Source organism: Bombina bombina, chromosome 2, assembly GCF_027579735.1.
Source record: "Bombina bombina isolate aBomBom1 chromosome 2, aBomBom1.pri, whole genome shotgun sequence".
Taxonomy (NCBI): Eukaryota; Metazoa; Chordata; class Amphibia; order Anura; family Bombinatoridae; genus Bombina; species Bombina bombina.
Window position 1 is genome coordinate 1,414,802,717 of NC_069500.1, and position 17,176 is coordinate 1,414,819,892.

At 42.5% G+C, this 17,176-nt stretch overlaps 1 protein-coding gene across 1 annotated transcript in view; it reads left to right on the top strand.

The window, feature by feature from the left end:
* The first annotated feature begins 13,042 nt into the window (after nucleotides 1-13,042).
* SMYD5 (SMYD family member 5) overlaps nucleotides 13,043-17,176 on the top strand; it is a 120,526-nt gene continuing 116,392 nt past the window's right edge. The window contains exon 1 of the mRNA XM_053704362.1: nucleotides 13,043-13,178. Coding sequence (XP_053560337.1) covers nucleotides 13,086-13,178 — 93 coding nt within the window. The 5' untranslated portion in view covers nucleotides 13,043-13,085. The remainder of the gene's footprint in view (nucleotides 13,179-17,176) is intronic.

Sequence of the window (17,176 nt, forward strand, 5' to 3'; positions counted from 1 at the left end):
TATCGAGGCATCCTGCAATAACCGGAAATCAGCTGGAAGTGATCAGGATCGCTTCCAGCTGCTTTCCAAACCGAGGACGTGCAGGGTACGTCCTTGGTCGTTAAGTGACTTTTTTAAGAGGACGTACCCTGCACGTCCTCGGTCATTAAGGGGTTAACCTTTTTCTTAAAATTTCCAAAAAAAGTCTTTAAATCATTATGCTAGTGTAATCTAATTGTATTTTCTATCAGGCCTGTGTCTAACTGTCTATCTGACTTACACAGCATACTGTTGTTATAATTGCTGCCCTACGTAGCAGCCAGCCAGTGCGACCACTCATAGAGTCATATGTGCATTGCACTTCTTAACATAATTTTAATATTAAAATCTAAAATTTTAAAATATTTTGCTAGTGTAATGTAACTTAATTTTCTATCAGTCCTGTGTTTTTGTCACTTACACAGCATACTGTGTTAAATTACTGCCCTACTTACCATCCACGACTCATATCTGCCAGCCTGTCTGCCAGGCCCAAGTAGCCAATTAATGGCACCAATCACAATTCTTGTAACAGTAATAAAAAAATAAAAAAACCATAATTTTTTGGACTGCAAATATTCAGTCTCCTAGGGCCATTGAATTTCATTTACCTCCTGCCTGCCACTGCCAGCCTTTTGTGCCAGGCTGTCTAGCCAACTATTTACACCAATCATAATTGTTGTCACAGTCAGACAGTATAGTTATTAATTTAAATAAAAAATTTTTTTAGTGTTAATCTTAACCCTCACTTTGCTCGTGCCTTTGAATTGCACTTTTATACAGCCTTCCAAGCCTGTGTGCCAGGACTACTTAAAAAATATTTACACCAATCATATTTGTTGTGACAGTATTCTAATAATTAAAAATTAAAATTTTTGGTAATAGTTGCTGTGATTTGAATCCTCAGTTTGCTGGTGCCATTGAATAGCACTTTCCTCCTGCCTTGCAGCCTGCTGTGAGCCAGGCCCACCTAGCCAATTGTTGTCAGCAATCATATTTCTGTTAACAGTATTGCAAAAATTGTCAATCATCACTGTTTAGACTGTCAGTAATCAGTCTCCTAGTGTCCTTGAATTGCATCTCCCTCCTGCCTGCCATCCTTTTGTGCCAGGCCGTCTTGCCAACTATTTACACCAATCCTAATTTTTTGTCACAGTATAGTTACTAATTAAAATTAAAAAAATCTTTATTGTTGATGATCTTAACCCTCAGTTTGCTCGTGCCTTTGAATTGCACTTTTCTACAGCCTTCCAAGCCTGTGTGCCAGGCCTACTTAAAAAATATTTACACCAATCATATTTGTTGTGACAGTATTCTAATAATTAAAAATTAAAATTTTTGGTAATAGTTGCTGTGATTTGAATCGTCAGTTTGCTGGTGCCATTGAATAGCACTTTCCTCCTGCCTTGCAGCCTGCTGTGAGCCAGGCCTACCTAGCCAATTGTTGTCAGCAATCATATTTCTGTTAACAGTATTGTAGTATTTGGTTAGGCTAATCATGATGGCCATGTAGACCACCACCACCGAGAGTCCTGGAAGTAACAGGGATGATGAGATGAAAGAGCTAAGAATATTAGAACTTGAAACAACAGAGTTAGCCATGGGTGTTAGTGCAAAACCGCTTGGCTTTTTTTTGGCTTTGGGTGCGGCTATTCATGCAGGTCATATAGAGCTGACAACATTCGGTGTCGTATCAGCTATTAAACTAATAAGAACAGTACTACCAAAATACAGCCAATGAAGGGCCTTAGGAAGACTGAGCCAAGGTTGGATTGTAGTATTTGGTTAGGCTAATCATGATGGCCATGTAGACCACCACCACCGAGAGTCCTGGAAGTAACAGGGATGATGAGATGAAAGTGCTAAGAATAGTACTACTTGAAACAACAGAGTTAGCCATGGGTGTTAATCCAAGACCGCTTGGATTTATTTTTGTATTGGGTGCAGCTAATCATGCAGGCCATATAGAGCTGACAACATTTGGTGTTGTATCAGCTATAAAAATAATAAGAACTGTACTATCAAAATACAGACAATGAAGGGCCTATGAAGACTGAGCAAAGGTTGGATTGTAGTATTTTGTTCGGCTAATCATGATGGCCATGTAGATCGCCCGTAACAGGGATGAAAGTGCTAAGAATAGTACTAATTGAAACAACAGAGTTAGCCATGGGTGTTAGTCTAAGACCACTCAGCTTTTTTTTTGGGTTTGGGTGCAGCTAATCATGAAGGACAGATAGACCTGCCACCATTTGGTGTTGTAACAGGTATGAAAATACAAAGAACAGTACTACATAACACAACCTACTTACCATGGGTCCCAGAACATATGTTTGGTTGTTATATTTTGTAAGGGTAATCATGCAGGCCATATAGACCTCCACCGATAGGGTGAGTATGAGTAACAGCTATTAAAATGCGAAGGACATTACTAATTAACACAACATAGTTACCATGGGTCGCAGACCAAGAGCAGATGTCTTATTATTATATTTTGTATGGGTAATCATCCAGGCCGTATAGACCTCACCAAATAGGGGGAGTTACAGAGATTAAAGTGCTAAGAATGGTAGTACTTAAAACACAACCTCGTTAAAATAGGTAGCAGACCACATGTCTTATTATTATAATTTTTCAGGGTAATCTGGCAGGCCATATAGAACTCCCCCGATAGGGGGGGGGAACAGGGATTAAAGTGCTAAGAAAAGTACTAATTGACACAAGCTAGTTGGGTCCAAGAACGCATGTTTGATTATTAGAATTTATTAGGGTAATTATATATCTAACAAATCTATCTATTTCTCTTCTATCGATTCTATCTAACTATCAATCTATGTATATCTATCTATCCTATCTATCACTATCAATCTATCTTCTGTCCAGGATGTTTTGAGACAGCCACTTTGGGAATGTTAGTTGATTTAGACCCATTATGGCTTAAAAGCAGACTCTGCATCAACTATGTAATTTTCCATGGGAGTTTTGCCAGGGATCCCCCTCCAGCATGCAACAGTCCAGGTGTTAGTACCCTTGAAACAACTTTTCCATCACTATTGTGGCCAGAAAGAGTCCTTGTAGGTTTTAAAGTTCGCCTGCCTATTGAATTCAATGGCGGTTTGCGCGGTTCGCGCGTTCGCGAACAATACCGGAAGTTCGAGTCCGCGGTTCGCGAACCAAAAATTTTAGGTTCGCGACATCACTACTAGCTAACAGCTTTCCCGGCCTATTGCCTCCCTCATAGTATTTTTGCTTCAATGCTAGAACTTTGCGTTGGTAGGATTCCATCTGGTGGGCGTTAAGCTCTTTCCTGGCAATTTCCAACTTGTTCTTGGTTTCTATATCAAGCGGGTTTCCTTTATGTGTTGTTTCTAGTTGGGTTACCGTATTTAATAGTTGAGTGTGTTTTAGCCTGTACTGTTTATTAAGGCGCGCTTTATGTTTGAGGAATTCTCCTCGTATGACACATTTATGTGCCTCACAGAAGTTTGTTATTGATGTGTGAGAGGGATCATTATGCAGGAGAAAGTCAGCTAGGGATTTTTGGATCTCCAAGCTTATTATAGAATTGTCCAGTAAGGTGTCGTCAAGTCTCCAGACATAAGTCATGGGGGGAAGGTCAGGCCATTGGATTACACAGGTGACCGGAGCGTGATCCGACCATGTTATTGAGCCGATGGAACAAGATGTGACCATGTCGAGCCCAATCGTGTCAGTGAGGAAGTAGTCTATTCTAGAGTACTTGTTGTGTGGGGGGGAGTAGTATGTGTAGTCTTTGCTCATTGGGTTGTAGCGACCTCCAGATGTCATGTAGTAAAAGGTTCCAGATTGTCGTCTTAACGGATTTAATTATTTTAGAGGGGGTACTAGTCGAGCCGTTAGATGTATCAACCGTTGCGTCCATAGTTATATTAAAGTCCCCCGATAGGAACACAGGGCCCTTTGCATAGTCCAGAAGAAGTTTTGATATTTTAGTCATAAACAAATGTTGGTCAGTATTGGGGCTGTAGAGAGTAGCTAAGGTAATAGGATGCTCGTATAATAGCCCTGTTATTAACAAATATCTGCCATTTGGGTCCTTCTCTATGTGCAAGACCTTAAGTGGGACTGAGTGATGGATCCCTATACCCACTCCTCCTTTTTTGGAGGGGCCGGACGCAAAGAAAGCTGTGGGGTATTGCGTATTGAACCATTTAGGTTCCCTGCCCCTGCGGAAGTGAGTCTCCTGGAAAAAGAGAACATGACTGTGTAGATTTTTGAGAGCATTAAAGGCTATCGACCGCTTACCTGGGTTGTTCAGTCCCTTGGCATTAATTGTGGTTAAAGTAAGGCCGTGGGATCCAAATCTGCTGTTTTGACGGTTCATGCTGTATGGGCGTGAGAAAAAAAAAAAAAAAAAAAAAAAGGGGGGGAGGGAGGAGGGAAGGAAAGCGAGGAAGAAAAAGGAGATAAGGCTTATAGAAAAATGACTAGCTGGGGAAAAAAGAGTGTAAGAGAAAGTGGAGAGGAGAAAAGCTGGAGTAGTAAAATAAGCAGACAATGCACTGGTGTTAATATTTGTGATTAGACACAAACCTACTGGAATTAAGCAACAAACAAAATCAATCAGGGTTGTAACCCCCAGGCAATAACAACAATTATATTATATAAAATTACTCTTGGTGGCTGAGGGGCCACCCGAGCAAAAAGTGATAAGAGTTAGGCATAAATGGAAGGATAAGGGTAAGAAGGGGAACGGGGGGGTAACCAACCGAGCCAGGGCAGCCCACCGACAAGGGGGGGAGGGAGGGAGGGAAGGGAAAGGAGCGATGGACAGTGGCAGGGGCAGCAACAAAATGAAGGGAAGGGCGCAGGGCCCCCAAATGCAGAAAATACATGAAACACAATACTAACTTTGAAATGTTGTTATTAACAGGTAAACATTCAAATTTTCATAACAGATCCAGCTTAGTACAAGGACATTCTAAAAAACCTGGACGGCTATTGCTTCTTTATATGTTGCAGTTTTGTTGTTGTTGGTGGCCACTATAGACACTGGGAACCCCCAGCGATAGGGGATTTTGTGAGCTCTCAGGTTGGCCGTGATATGACCAAGGTCCCTCCTCTTCTGCAAGGTAATTGGGGATAGGTCTGAGAAGATTTGTATTTCCTCCCCTGCGTGTTGTACTGGGTGCTTGTTGCGTGTGTGTCTGAGGACCTCCTCTTTATCTTTGTAATTTAGAAAGCAGACTAAGATGTCTCTGGGCGGGGCTTTGGGGGGTGATTTGGCTCTGAGTGCCCTATGAGCACGCTCTAGTAATATTTCTGGGGAGGATGGGGTACCTTTTAATGTGCGGAACAGGCTCTGCAAATAACCCTCTATGGCAGGGGGGTGGATGGTCTCAGAGACCCCTCTAATACGTAAATTGTTCCTGCGGCCTCTGTTGTTGAGGTCCTCAAGCTTATCAGACATTTGTTGTATAACCTCTGCTTGCCCCTGGATCTCTGTATTCATAAGTTGACTAGAGGCCAAACTGGCTGCTTGTGCTGATTCAACCTGTGTGATTCTGGTATCAAGCACTGTGATGTCTTTTCTGAGATCGTTAAATAGGGTGCGCATCTCTTGTACTGCGTTTTTAATGTCATCTTTCGATGAAAGGAGGCGGAGGTCCTCTTTTGTGATGAGATGCGTAGCTTGTACTCCTGTGATTTGAGGCAGGTTACCTACATCGTGTTGACCCGCCTCCATGGTGTCAGGTGTGGCAAGTTAACGCTGGGTTGTTCCACCTGTTTCAAATACTTGTTTAATGTGCGCACTGATGTGTGTTTTTCTACTTTATTTTGCTTCTTTCCCGGCATTCCCCAGGAGCCTCCGCAAAGGATGGGCAGGGGTCTATATTAGATGTATACGCACAAAGCACCCAAATTTTTAGAGGTAGTGAATTAAAGAGATATGGTTATGGCCATAAACAGAGTGAGAGTCCAAATAGCCAGGTGGTAGAATTTGGTTGTTGCTTTATAAATGTATGCAGAAGGGGCTGGGCCCTTTTTACAGGTTGAGGGCAAGATTCATATCCTAAAGGGAGTCAGTGATACTTATTATGATATATCTTCCTTGCAGCGTGGCAGTACAGTATTAAAATGAAAAGCAGCAACCCTGCCTAATGTTTGCTTTTACATCAATATTGCTCAGCTCCAATATGCCCTATGTGCAGATTACTAAGTTTATAAAGGGACTCAGGCCTGCTATATTGCTCCCGGTCTTTGTGTGGGATATTGTGGGGGGTTCTAAGTGAGTCTGGATCTTCCCGCCTCTCCTGGGCCCTTGGCCAAATCCTGCTGCGTGGGTCTGTGGTGTATGTAATATGGCACTAGTTATCGCAAGGGGATCGGTCCTGTGCACTATCTTTGATGCTGCCTCTCAAACCTCAAGCGCCCTCCCCAAGCCTTGAAAAGACTGTGGCACAGCTAGACCCCGGTGTGTAAGCTGGCGTGGGAGAACTAATGCACAGAGGTAGAGCCTCCCTACCTGATATACTGTGGCTGCGCCGCTCCGGTTCGTTAGGCGGTAAGTGGCTTGTGAAGTCCGGTCCCACAAATGGCAGGCAGCGTGAAGAGGGAGACAGCAATCTGCCTTAGGTAGGTCCCCTCCAGAGTTAAGGTGTTTGAGCTGTGATCCTGAGGCAGGGTGCCAATGTACACACTTGTGCTGCTCCGACGAGGAGGCCCTTTGTTTTCACTCCTTGCCTCCTGTGGCTTCACTTGCCTGCGAGTCGGGCAGAGCAAATTTTGTTAAGGGGCCAACTTGGACTGTATACCCCCCTGAAATGGGTAGTTTTAGGGAAGAATTATGCCTACTTTGCTCATTGTTTTGCCTGTGGGTTTAAGAGCTCTACTACTGAGCAGCCATCTCCCTGCGTGGCTTGGCTCCGCCCCCCGTGAATTAAAGTTTTAAGCAGTAGTGAGTACGGCAACTAGCCGAAACGCGTATACTGTCTATTTTTGTTTTTTGTACCTGATCTGCCTCCATGGAATTTTAACATTTACCCAATAAATGTTACGTTTTATACATAGACTTTGCTGTTTCAATCCCTTTCTTTGGTTGGAGTCCCATATTATACTGTCATTGTAGATATTACGGACACTATTATATGCATGTCCCTTTAAGTGCTTAAGTGGAATGTGTCAATGAAACTATTAGGTTGTTTCTAGAGTTTTAAATTCTTGTGCAGGTAACAGGTGCAGCATACGTCTGAGTAAGGCTAGTGACAGCCGAAACGCGTAAGACGTGCTGTTCTTACCGGCTCTTCATTGTTTTACCGATGATTTCAATAAATTGGAACTTTGTTTATTCCTGTGCCCACTTGGTCGTTCTTTTGTGATAAATGTTAAACTTTCATAATTCAGATATAGCAGACAACTTTAAGATATGTTATCAAATTGACCAGGTTCTCCTAATATCCTTTTCTGAAAAGCATACTTAGGTAGGCTCAGGAAAAGCAAAACACTAGTGGGAGCTAGCTGATGATTGGCTCATCAGATGTTTTGAATTGGGTCCCAGTGATGCATTGCTGTTCTTGAACTGACTTTAACTATGTAAGTAACAGTGCAATAATAAAATACTCTTAAAGTGAATGTCAATTTTGATGCTAAAGTGCCCGGTTTTTAAAAATTCAATTAAAAACAGGGGCAGTTTAATTCATCAAAATTTACATTTCACTCCTGTTGAGAAAAAAAACTTACCTTTTAATCTTCACAGCAGCTCCAGCTTCCTCCGGTCGTTGCAAGCCATTACTAACATCAAAAATGATAGATAGGTCATCCTCCAATCACGGGTTGCCCCCCGGGGGAATCAGTGTCTGATTCAACGCCGTGATTGGCGGAAGCTGGATTCCTCATTTTAGACCCAGGAAGAGGCTTTGCGACGGGCGGAGGAAGCTTTAGCTGCTGTGAAGATTAAAAGGTAAGGTTTTTTTCTCAACAGGAGTGAAATGTAAATGTTGATGAATTAAAGTGCCCCTGTTTTTAATCGAACTTTTAAAAACCGGGCACTTTAGCATAAAAATTGACATTCACTTTAACACATTAAAGGGACAGGATACCCTTAAAGGGACAGTGATGCAGCATAGATGTAAAAAAGCTGACTAGAAACTATCACCTGAGCATCTCTATGTAAAAAAGGAAGATATTTTACCTCAAAATGTCCTAAGTATCCACACTACATGGTAAAGGAGCTTTTAGCAGCCAATCAGGAGGGGGAACGTGCATCTGGCATGTACAGCACAGTCATTTTATTTCTCTACTCAGTATAAGGAGGTTTACTATGAAATCTCAAGAGATCACAGTAAAGCAAAGTATGACATCAGCACTGATAAAGCTGATTGGCTGCCCCCAACATGCAGCTGATAGAAGCTACAGTAGATCTGTTCACACAGCACTTACTATTGTGAGCTGAATACATTTGGATATAAAATATCTTCCTTTTTTACATAGAGATGCTCAGGTGATATTTACAGCTTTTTACAGTTCCACTGCACCACTTTCAAGTGATTTTCCATATGGATAATTTGTCCCTTCAACTTTGCAATACACTAACATTATTTATATTGCCCCCCTCAATTTAACACTGAAAATTCAGACGTTTTCCAATGGTTAGCGCTAGACAAGCTCATTGAATGCGTCACAAATCTGTGCCTAATTTGCATCAAAGAGATTATTAGATAAGAAACTGCAAAACAACAGGTTTGGCTATTATAATGACTGTAGGCAGCTGTATTTGCTTCAGCAATAAGGTCTGATTGGCTCCTCCAGATAAGGCGAGTGTTGGATGTACTTTTGCTATAGAGAGAAAAAATTAAAGGAACGGTCTAGTCAAAATTAAACTTTAATGATTCAGAAGGGGCATGTAATTATAAATAACTTTCCAATTCATTTTTTTAATCAAATTTGCTTTGTTCAATTGGTATTCTTTATTGAAAGCTAAACCTAGGTAAGCTCATATGCTAATTTATAATTCCTTGAATGCCGCCTCTTATCTCAGTGAATTTTGAGTTTCAGAGCTAGACAGTGCTAGTTAATGTGTGCCATATAGATAACATTGTGCTTACTCCTGTAGGGTTATTTACGAGTCAGCACTGATTGGCTAAAATAAGTCTGTCAAAAGCACATTCAGTACATGTGTGTATAACATAAGCTGTGTTATCATTAGGTACATGATGTGTGTATAACATGAGCTGTGTTATCATTAGGTACATGATGTGTGTATATAACATGAGCTGTGTTATCATTAGGTACATGATGTGTGTATATAACATGAGCTGTGTTATCATTAGGTACATGATGTGTGTATATAACATGAGCTGTGTTATCATTAGGTACATGATGTGTGTATATAACATGAGCTGTGTTATCATTAGGTACATGATGTGTGTATATAACATGAGCTGTGTTATCATTAGGTACATGATGTGTGTATATAACATGAGCTGTGTTATCATTAGGTACATGATGTGTGTATAACATGAGCTGTGTTATCATTAGGTACATGATGTGTGTGTATAACATGAGCTGTGTTATCATTAGGTACATGATGTGTGTGTATAACATAAGCTGTGTTATCATTAGGTACATGATGTGTGTATAACATGAGCTGTGTTATCATTAGGTACATGATGTGTGTGTATATAACATGAGCTGTGTTATCATTAGGTACATGATGTGTGTATAACATGAGCTGTGTTATCATTAGGTACATGATGTGTGTATATAACATGAGCTGTGTTATCATTAGGTACATGATGTGTGTGTATAACATGAGCTGTGTTATCATTAGGTACATGATGTGTGTATAACATGAGCTGTGTTATCATTAGGTACATGATGTGTGTATAACATGAGCTGTGTTATCATTAGGTACATGATGTGTGTATAACATGAGCTGTGTTATCATTAGGTACATGATGTGTGTATATAACATGAGCTGTGTTATCATTAGGTACATGATGTGTGTATATAACATGAGCTGTGTTATCATTAGGTACATGATGTGTGTATATAACATGAGCTGTGTTATCATTAGGTACATGATGTGTGTATATAACATGAGCTGTGTTATCATTAGGTACATGATGTGTGTGTATAACATGAGCTGTGTTATCATTAGGTACATGATGTGTGTATATAACATGAGCTGTGTTATCATTAGGTACATGATGTGTGTATATAACATGAGCTGTGTTATCATTAGGTACATGATGTGTGTATAACATGAGCTGTGTTATCATTAGGTACATGATGTGTGTATAACATGAGCTGTGTTATCATTAGGTACATGATGTGTGTATATAACATGAGCTGTGTTATCATTAGGTACATGATGTGTGTGTAACATGAGCTGTGTTATTATTAGGTACATGATGTGTGTATAACATGAGCTGTGTTATTATTAGGTACATGATGTGTGTATAACATGAGCTGTGTTATCATTAGGTACATGATGTGTGTATAACATGAGCTGTGTTATCATTAGGTACATGATGTATGTATAACATGAGCTGTGTTATCATTAGGTACATGATGTGTGTATATAACATGAGCTGTGTTATCATTAGGTACATGATGTGTGTATAACATGAGCTGTGTTATCATTAGGTACATGATGTATGTATAACATGAGCTGTGTTATCATTAGGTACATGATGTGTGTATATAACATGAGCTGTGTTATCATTAGGTACATGATGTGTGTATATAACATGAGCTGTGTTATCATTAGGTACATGATGTGTGTATAACATGAGCTGTGTTATCATTAGGTACATGATGTGTGTATAACATGAGCTGTGTTATCATTAGGTACATGGTGTGTGTATAACATGAGCTGTGTTATTATTAGGTACATGATGTGTGTATATAACATGAGCTGTGTTATCATTAGGTACATGATGTGTGTATATAACATGAGCTGTGTTATCATTAGGTACATGATGTGTGTGTATATAACATGAGCTGTGTTATCATTAGGTACATGATGTGTGTGTATAACATGAGCTGTGTTATCATTAGGTACATGATGTGTGTATATAACATGAGCTGTGTTATCATTAGGTACATGATGTGTGTATATAACATGAGCTGTGTTATTATTAGGGTACATGATGTGTGTATATAACATGAGCTGTGTTATCATTAGGTACATGATGTGTGTATATAACATGAGCTGTGTTATCATTAGGTACATGATGTGTGTATATAACATGAGCTGTGTTATTATTAGGTACATGATGTGTGTATATAACATGAGCTGTGTTATCATTAGGTACATGATGTGTGTATATAACATGAGCTGTGTTATCATTAGGTACATGATGTGTGTATATAACATGAGCTGTGTTATCATTAGGTACATGATGTGTGTATATAACATGAGCTGTGTAATCATTAGGTACATGATGTGTGTATAACATGAGCTGTGTTATCATTAGGTACATGATGTGTGTGTATAACATGAGCTGTGTTATCATTAGGTACATGATGTGTGTGTATAACATGAGCTGTGTTATCATTAGGTACATGATGTGTGTATAACATGAGCTGTGTAATCATTAGGTACATGATGTGTGTATAACATGAGCTGTGTTATCATTAGGTACATGATGTGTGTATATAACATGAGCTGTGTTATCATTAGGTACATGATGTGTGTATATAACATGAGCTGTGTTATCATTAGGTACATGATGTGTGTATATAACATGAGCTGTGTTATCATTAGGTACATGATGTGTGTATATAACATGAGCTGTGTAATCATTAGGTACATGATGTGTGTATAACATGAGCTGTGTTATCATTAGGTACATGATGTGTGTGTATAACATGAGCTGTGTTATCATTAGGTACATGATGTGTGTATAACATGAGCTGTGTTATCATTAGGTACATGATGTGTGTATATAACATGAGCTGTGTTATCATTAGGTACATGATGTGTATAACATGAGCTGTGTTATCATTAGGTACATGATGTGTGTATATAACATGAGCTGTGTTATCATTAGGTACATGATGTGTGTATATAACATGAGCTGTGTTATTATTAGGTACATGATGTGTGTATATAACATGAGCTGTGTTATCATTAGGTACATGATGTGTGTATATAACATGAGCTGTGTTATCATTAGGTACATGATGTGTGTATATAACATGAGCTGTGTTATTATTAGGTACATGATGTGTGTATATAACATGAGCTGTGTTATCATTAGGTGCATGATGTGTGTATAACATGAGCTGTGTTATCATTAGGTACATGATGTGTGTATAACATGAGCTGTGTTATCATTAGGTACATGATGTGTGTATATAACATGAGCTGTGTTATCATTAGGTACATGATGTGTGTATAACATGAGCTGTGTTATCATTAGGTACATGATGTGTGTATAACATGAGCTGTGTTATCATTAGGTACATGATGTGTGTATAACATGAGCTGTGTTATCATTAGGTGCATGATGTGTGTATAACATGAGCTGTGTTATCATTAGGTACATGATGTGTGTATAACATGAGCTGTGTTATCATTAGGTGCATGATGTGTATATAACATGAGCTGTGTTATCATTAGGTACATGATGTGTGTATAACATGAGCAAACACTCTCATCCCAAGGTGCACTTAGACATACAGACAGTCTCATCCCAAGGTGCACTTAGACATACAGACAGTCTCATCCCAAGGTGCACTTAGACATACAGACAGTCTCATCCCCAGGGGCCCTTAGACATACAGACAGTCTCATCCCCAGGGGCCCTTAGACATACAGACACTCTCTCATCCCAAGGCGCCCTTAGATATACAGTCACATCACAAGTGCCCTTAAACATGCAAACACTTTCATCCCTGATATAGACACTCTAATCCCAAACACACTCGTGCACAGCGAGCAGCACTTCTACTAAACACTCACTGTGACGTACAAGACGTCTGACAGTGTCACCGGGGGACGCGCAACACACAAATCCTAGTCCTCACGTGACCCGGGACGAACCAGCTGATTCGAGGTCACAGGTCACAACTCATCCATCATGGCGGCCTCCACGTGCGACGTGTTTTCCTTTTGTGTGAAGCCCGAGTCTGTCCGAAGAGCTGCAGAGGTCCGGTACATTAGCAGCGGCAAGGTACAGAGGGAATGGCAAATTGTATCTTGTGAGAGCATGGTCCAAAAAAGAGATGTGTAAAACTAGGCCTGGGAGAGGGAGACAGACTGGGTACCGTACTACCGGGTCACTGCTGGACCTGAGACAGGCAGACCATGTACCGGGTCACTGCTGGACCTGAGACAGGCAGACCGTGTACCGGGTGATAGCTGGGCCTGAGACAGGCAGACCATGTACCGGGTGACAGGCAGAATTTGTACCTGAGAGACGGGCAGCTGGACCTGAGAGACAAGCAGACTGGGTACCGGGCGACAGGCAGCCGGACCTGAGAGACAGGTAGGCTGGGTACCGGGCGACAGGCAGCCGGACCGGAGAGACAGGCAGACTGGGTACCGGGCGACAAGCAGACTGGGTACAGGGCGACAGGCAGCCGGACCTGAGAGACAGGCAGGCTGGGTACCGGGCGACAGGCAGCCGGACCTGAGAGACAGGCAGGCAGCCGGACCTGAGAGACAGGCAGGCTGGGTACCGGGCGACAGGCAGACTGGGCACCGGGCGACAGGCAGCCGGACCTGAGAGACAGGCAGGCAGCCGGACCTGAGAGACAGGCAGGCTGGGTACCGGGCGACAGGCAGACTGGGCACCGGGCGACAGGCAGCCGGACTTGAGACAGGCAGACTGGGCACCGGGCGACCGGCAGACTGGGTACCGGGCGACCGGCAGACTGGGTACCGGGCGACCGGCAGACTGGGTACCGGGCGACCGGCAGACTGGGTACCGGGCGACCGGCAGACTGGGTACCGGGCGACCGGCAGACTGGGTACCGGGCGACCGGCAGACTGGGTACCGGGCGACCGGCAGACTGGGTACCGGGCGACCGGCAGACTGGGTACCGGGCGACCGGCAGACTGGGTACCGGGCGACAGGCAGACTGGGTACCGGGCGACAGGCAGACTGGGTACCGGGCGACAGGCAGACTGGGTACCTGGCGACAGGCAGCCGGACCTGAGAGACAGGCAGACTGGGTACCGGGCGACAGGCAGCCGGACCTGAGAGACAGGCAGGCTGGGTACCGGGCGACAGGCAGCCGGACCTGAGAGACAGGCAGGCTGGGTACCGGGCGACAGGCAGCCGGACCTGAGAGACAGGCAGGCTGGGTACCGGGCGACAGGCAGCCGGACCTGAGAGACAGGCAGGCTGGGTACAGGGCGACAGGCAGCCGGACCTGAGAGACAGGCAGGCTGGGTACCGGGCGACAGGCAGCCGGACCTGAGAGACAGGCAGGCTGGGTACCGGGCGACAGGCAGCCGGACCTGAGAGACAGGCAGACTTGGTACCAGGGGACAGGCAGACTGGGTACCGGGCGACAGGCAGCCGGACCTGAGAGACAGGCAGGCTGGGTACCGGGCGACAGGCAGCCGGACCTGAGAGACAGGCAGGCTGGGTACCGGGCGACAGGCAGCCGGACCTGAGAGACAGGCAGGCTGGGTACCGGGCGACAGGCAGCCGGACCTGAGAGACAGGCAGGCTGGGTACCGGGCGACAGGCAGCCGGACCTGAGAGACAGGCAGGCTGGGTACCGGGCGACAGGCAGCCGGACCTGAGAGACAGGCAGGCTGGGTACCGGGCGACAGGCAGCCGGACCTGAGAGACAGGCAGGCTGGGTACCGGGCGACAGGCAGCCGGACCTGAGAGACAGGCAGGCTGGGTACCGGGCGTCAGGCAGACTGGGTCAGCTTAACCTGAGTGAGGCAGACTGTGTTTACCGGGTGATAGCTGGGCCTAAGAGAGAAAGCGAGGCAGACTGTACAGATTGATAGCTGAGGCAGACTGTGAACCTGTTACAGGTGAGCCAGAATGAGAGAGGCAGACTATGTATAAAGTGATTCTCCTTATCCAATGTGCTTGAGGGATATGGTTGCACCTCACTGACGAGACCCAAAGAAGGCTGAAACGATTGTCTGGGGTTGCAGTTTCCCTTGTTCAGAGGAGCATTGCCTGGTATTTTGGGACTGGACTGACCTTGCTAGGTGGGATCAGACTGATATTCTTTAGGAAAGTTCTTAACTGTGAAAAGCAAAATTGGCCTAAAAAAGGCTACTCCCAGATGGTAACCGGGCTATAGAACAAGTCAAGGAGCTGTTGCTAGTTCCTAGCAGTCTGCTTCTCTTTCTTTTTGTATTTGCAGGCTGCATGTGTACCAGGGTGACAGCTGGGTGTGAGAGAGAGGCAGGGTGCGTGTGTACCAGGGCACAGCTGGGTGTGAGAGAGAGGCAGGCTGCATGTGTACCAAGTTGGGCTATATCATTTTATGCTATATCTGAATCATGGGGAAAACAATTGGGTTTCATGTCCTTTAAAGGAACTCTGTTGTACATCATATTTCATGGAGATATTTAAAACTTGCAATTGATGACAACATGCATTTCCTAATGTAGCATTTAAGAATGCCAGTAATAGATCCAATCTCTTTAGGTGTGAGATGCCAGGTAAAGCAGTGTTTCCCAAACACGGTCCTCGCGTGCCCCTAACAGTCCTGGCCTTCATTATAGCTGAACTAGAGCACAGGTGAAATAATCAGCTGATCGATGAGAGCAGGTTAGTAACCATGGTTACTGGTCAGCTGATTACTTTACCTGTGCACTGGTTCAGCTATAATGAAAACCTGGCCTGTTGGAGGTACGTGAGGACCGCGTTTGGGAAACATCGAGGTAGAGGGATGTCAGCTGGTTTCCATCTCAGGAACGGTGTGCAGCTTCACCATATCCATCTCCTGTCATACTTTGATAGAGCCAATAGAACAGAGAGGGAAAATTAGAGATTCTGCCCTATTGGTTGACCGTAAATCCCACGTCTGATAGTGGAGTACACCTAGCGCCTACTAAATAAGACCTCTGGCTTTGATAATTTGACACCTAGTTGTCAAAATGGAAAGATGAAACTAATAAGGTATACCAAAGCGCCAACTATACGAAGGCTGGGTCTGGACCTAATGCAATATTGTCAAACGATTACAATAAACAATTTATTGAGTACACAAATAAGTTAAAAACATGGATCCATGTATAAACAATCAAATTTATACTACAATAATAGCTAAATGAATAGTTAAAACAAATAGTTATGTAACAGATATAGCATTTAAAATTGTGCAAACAATGCTCTTAAAAAATATTCCTAAAAAATTCCAAATTTAGTATAAGGCTCACAACAGAAATTCAACTTTGTGTTTACCATATACACATACACAAATTTGTACAGCAATAATAGCTAAATGAATAGTTAAAACAAATAGTTAAATAGCAGATATGGCATTTAATATTGTGCAAACAATGCTCTTAAAAAATATTCCTAAAAAATTCCAAATTAAGTATAAGGCTCACAACAAAAATTCAACTTTGTGTTTACCACATGCACATAATAGGTGAAATATATTAGTCAGTTATATAATATAATCGAACCAATAATGTTCTCGATTCTATGCAATACTAAATATTGCCAATAGTGACTAATGTGTAAGGCTCTGAGTAAGACCTTTAACTGTGTGTTTACCACATACGTATTGTCAAGTAAAAAATATTGTGACAGCAATAAGCCAATGTAAAGAATGTGTATCAAAAAAGTTGTGTGCAAAAATTAGTGTACAAAAGATATTAATGGTAAAAAAATAGGTTGATCTTCAAAAAACGTGAATTAAGAACAAAGATTGTGAAAAATGAAAAACCAAAAATTTACAAAAACATTGTGGTGTGTTCCAATAGTAACTTATATAAATGTAAATAATAGTCCAAAGAATAGTCCAACAGTGAAAACTTAATAGAAAAAATAATCCAACAATAAATTATAATAAGTAGTGTGTCTCTTTAAGAAAAAACAATAATCCTTAAAGTGTTGTGAATCCTAACAGCAATAGTTATGGTGATTTTCCAAGTGTTTTATACTGAATAGCAGTGTCAGTACTTGCTAGCCGTTTTCCAACCCAAAATTCTATCTTCTTGGCAAATATTTTGTTATAATCC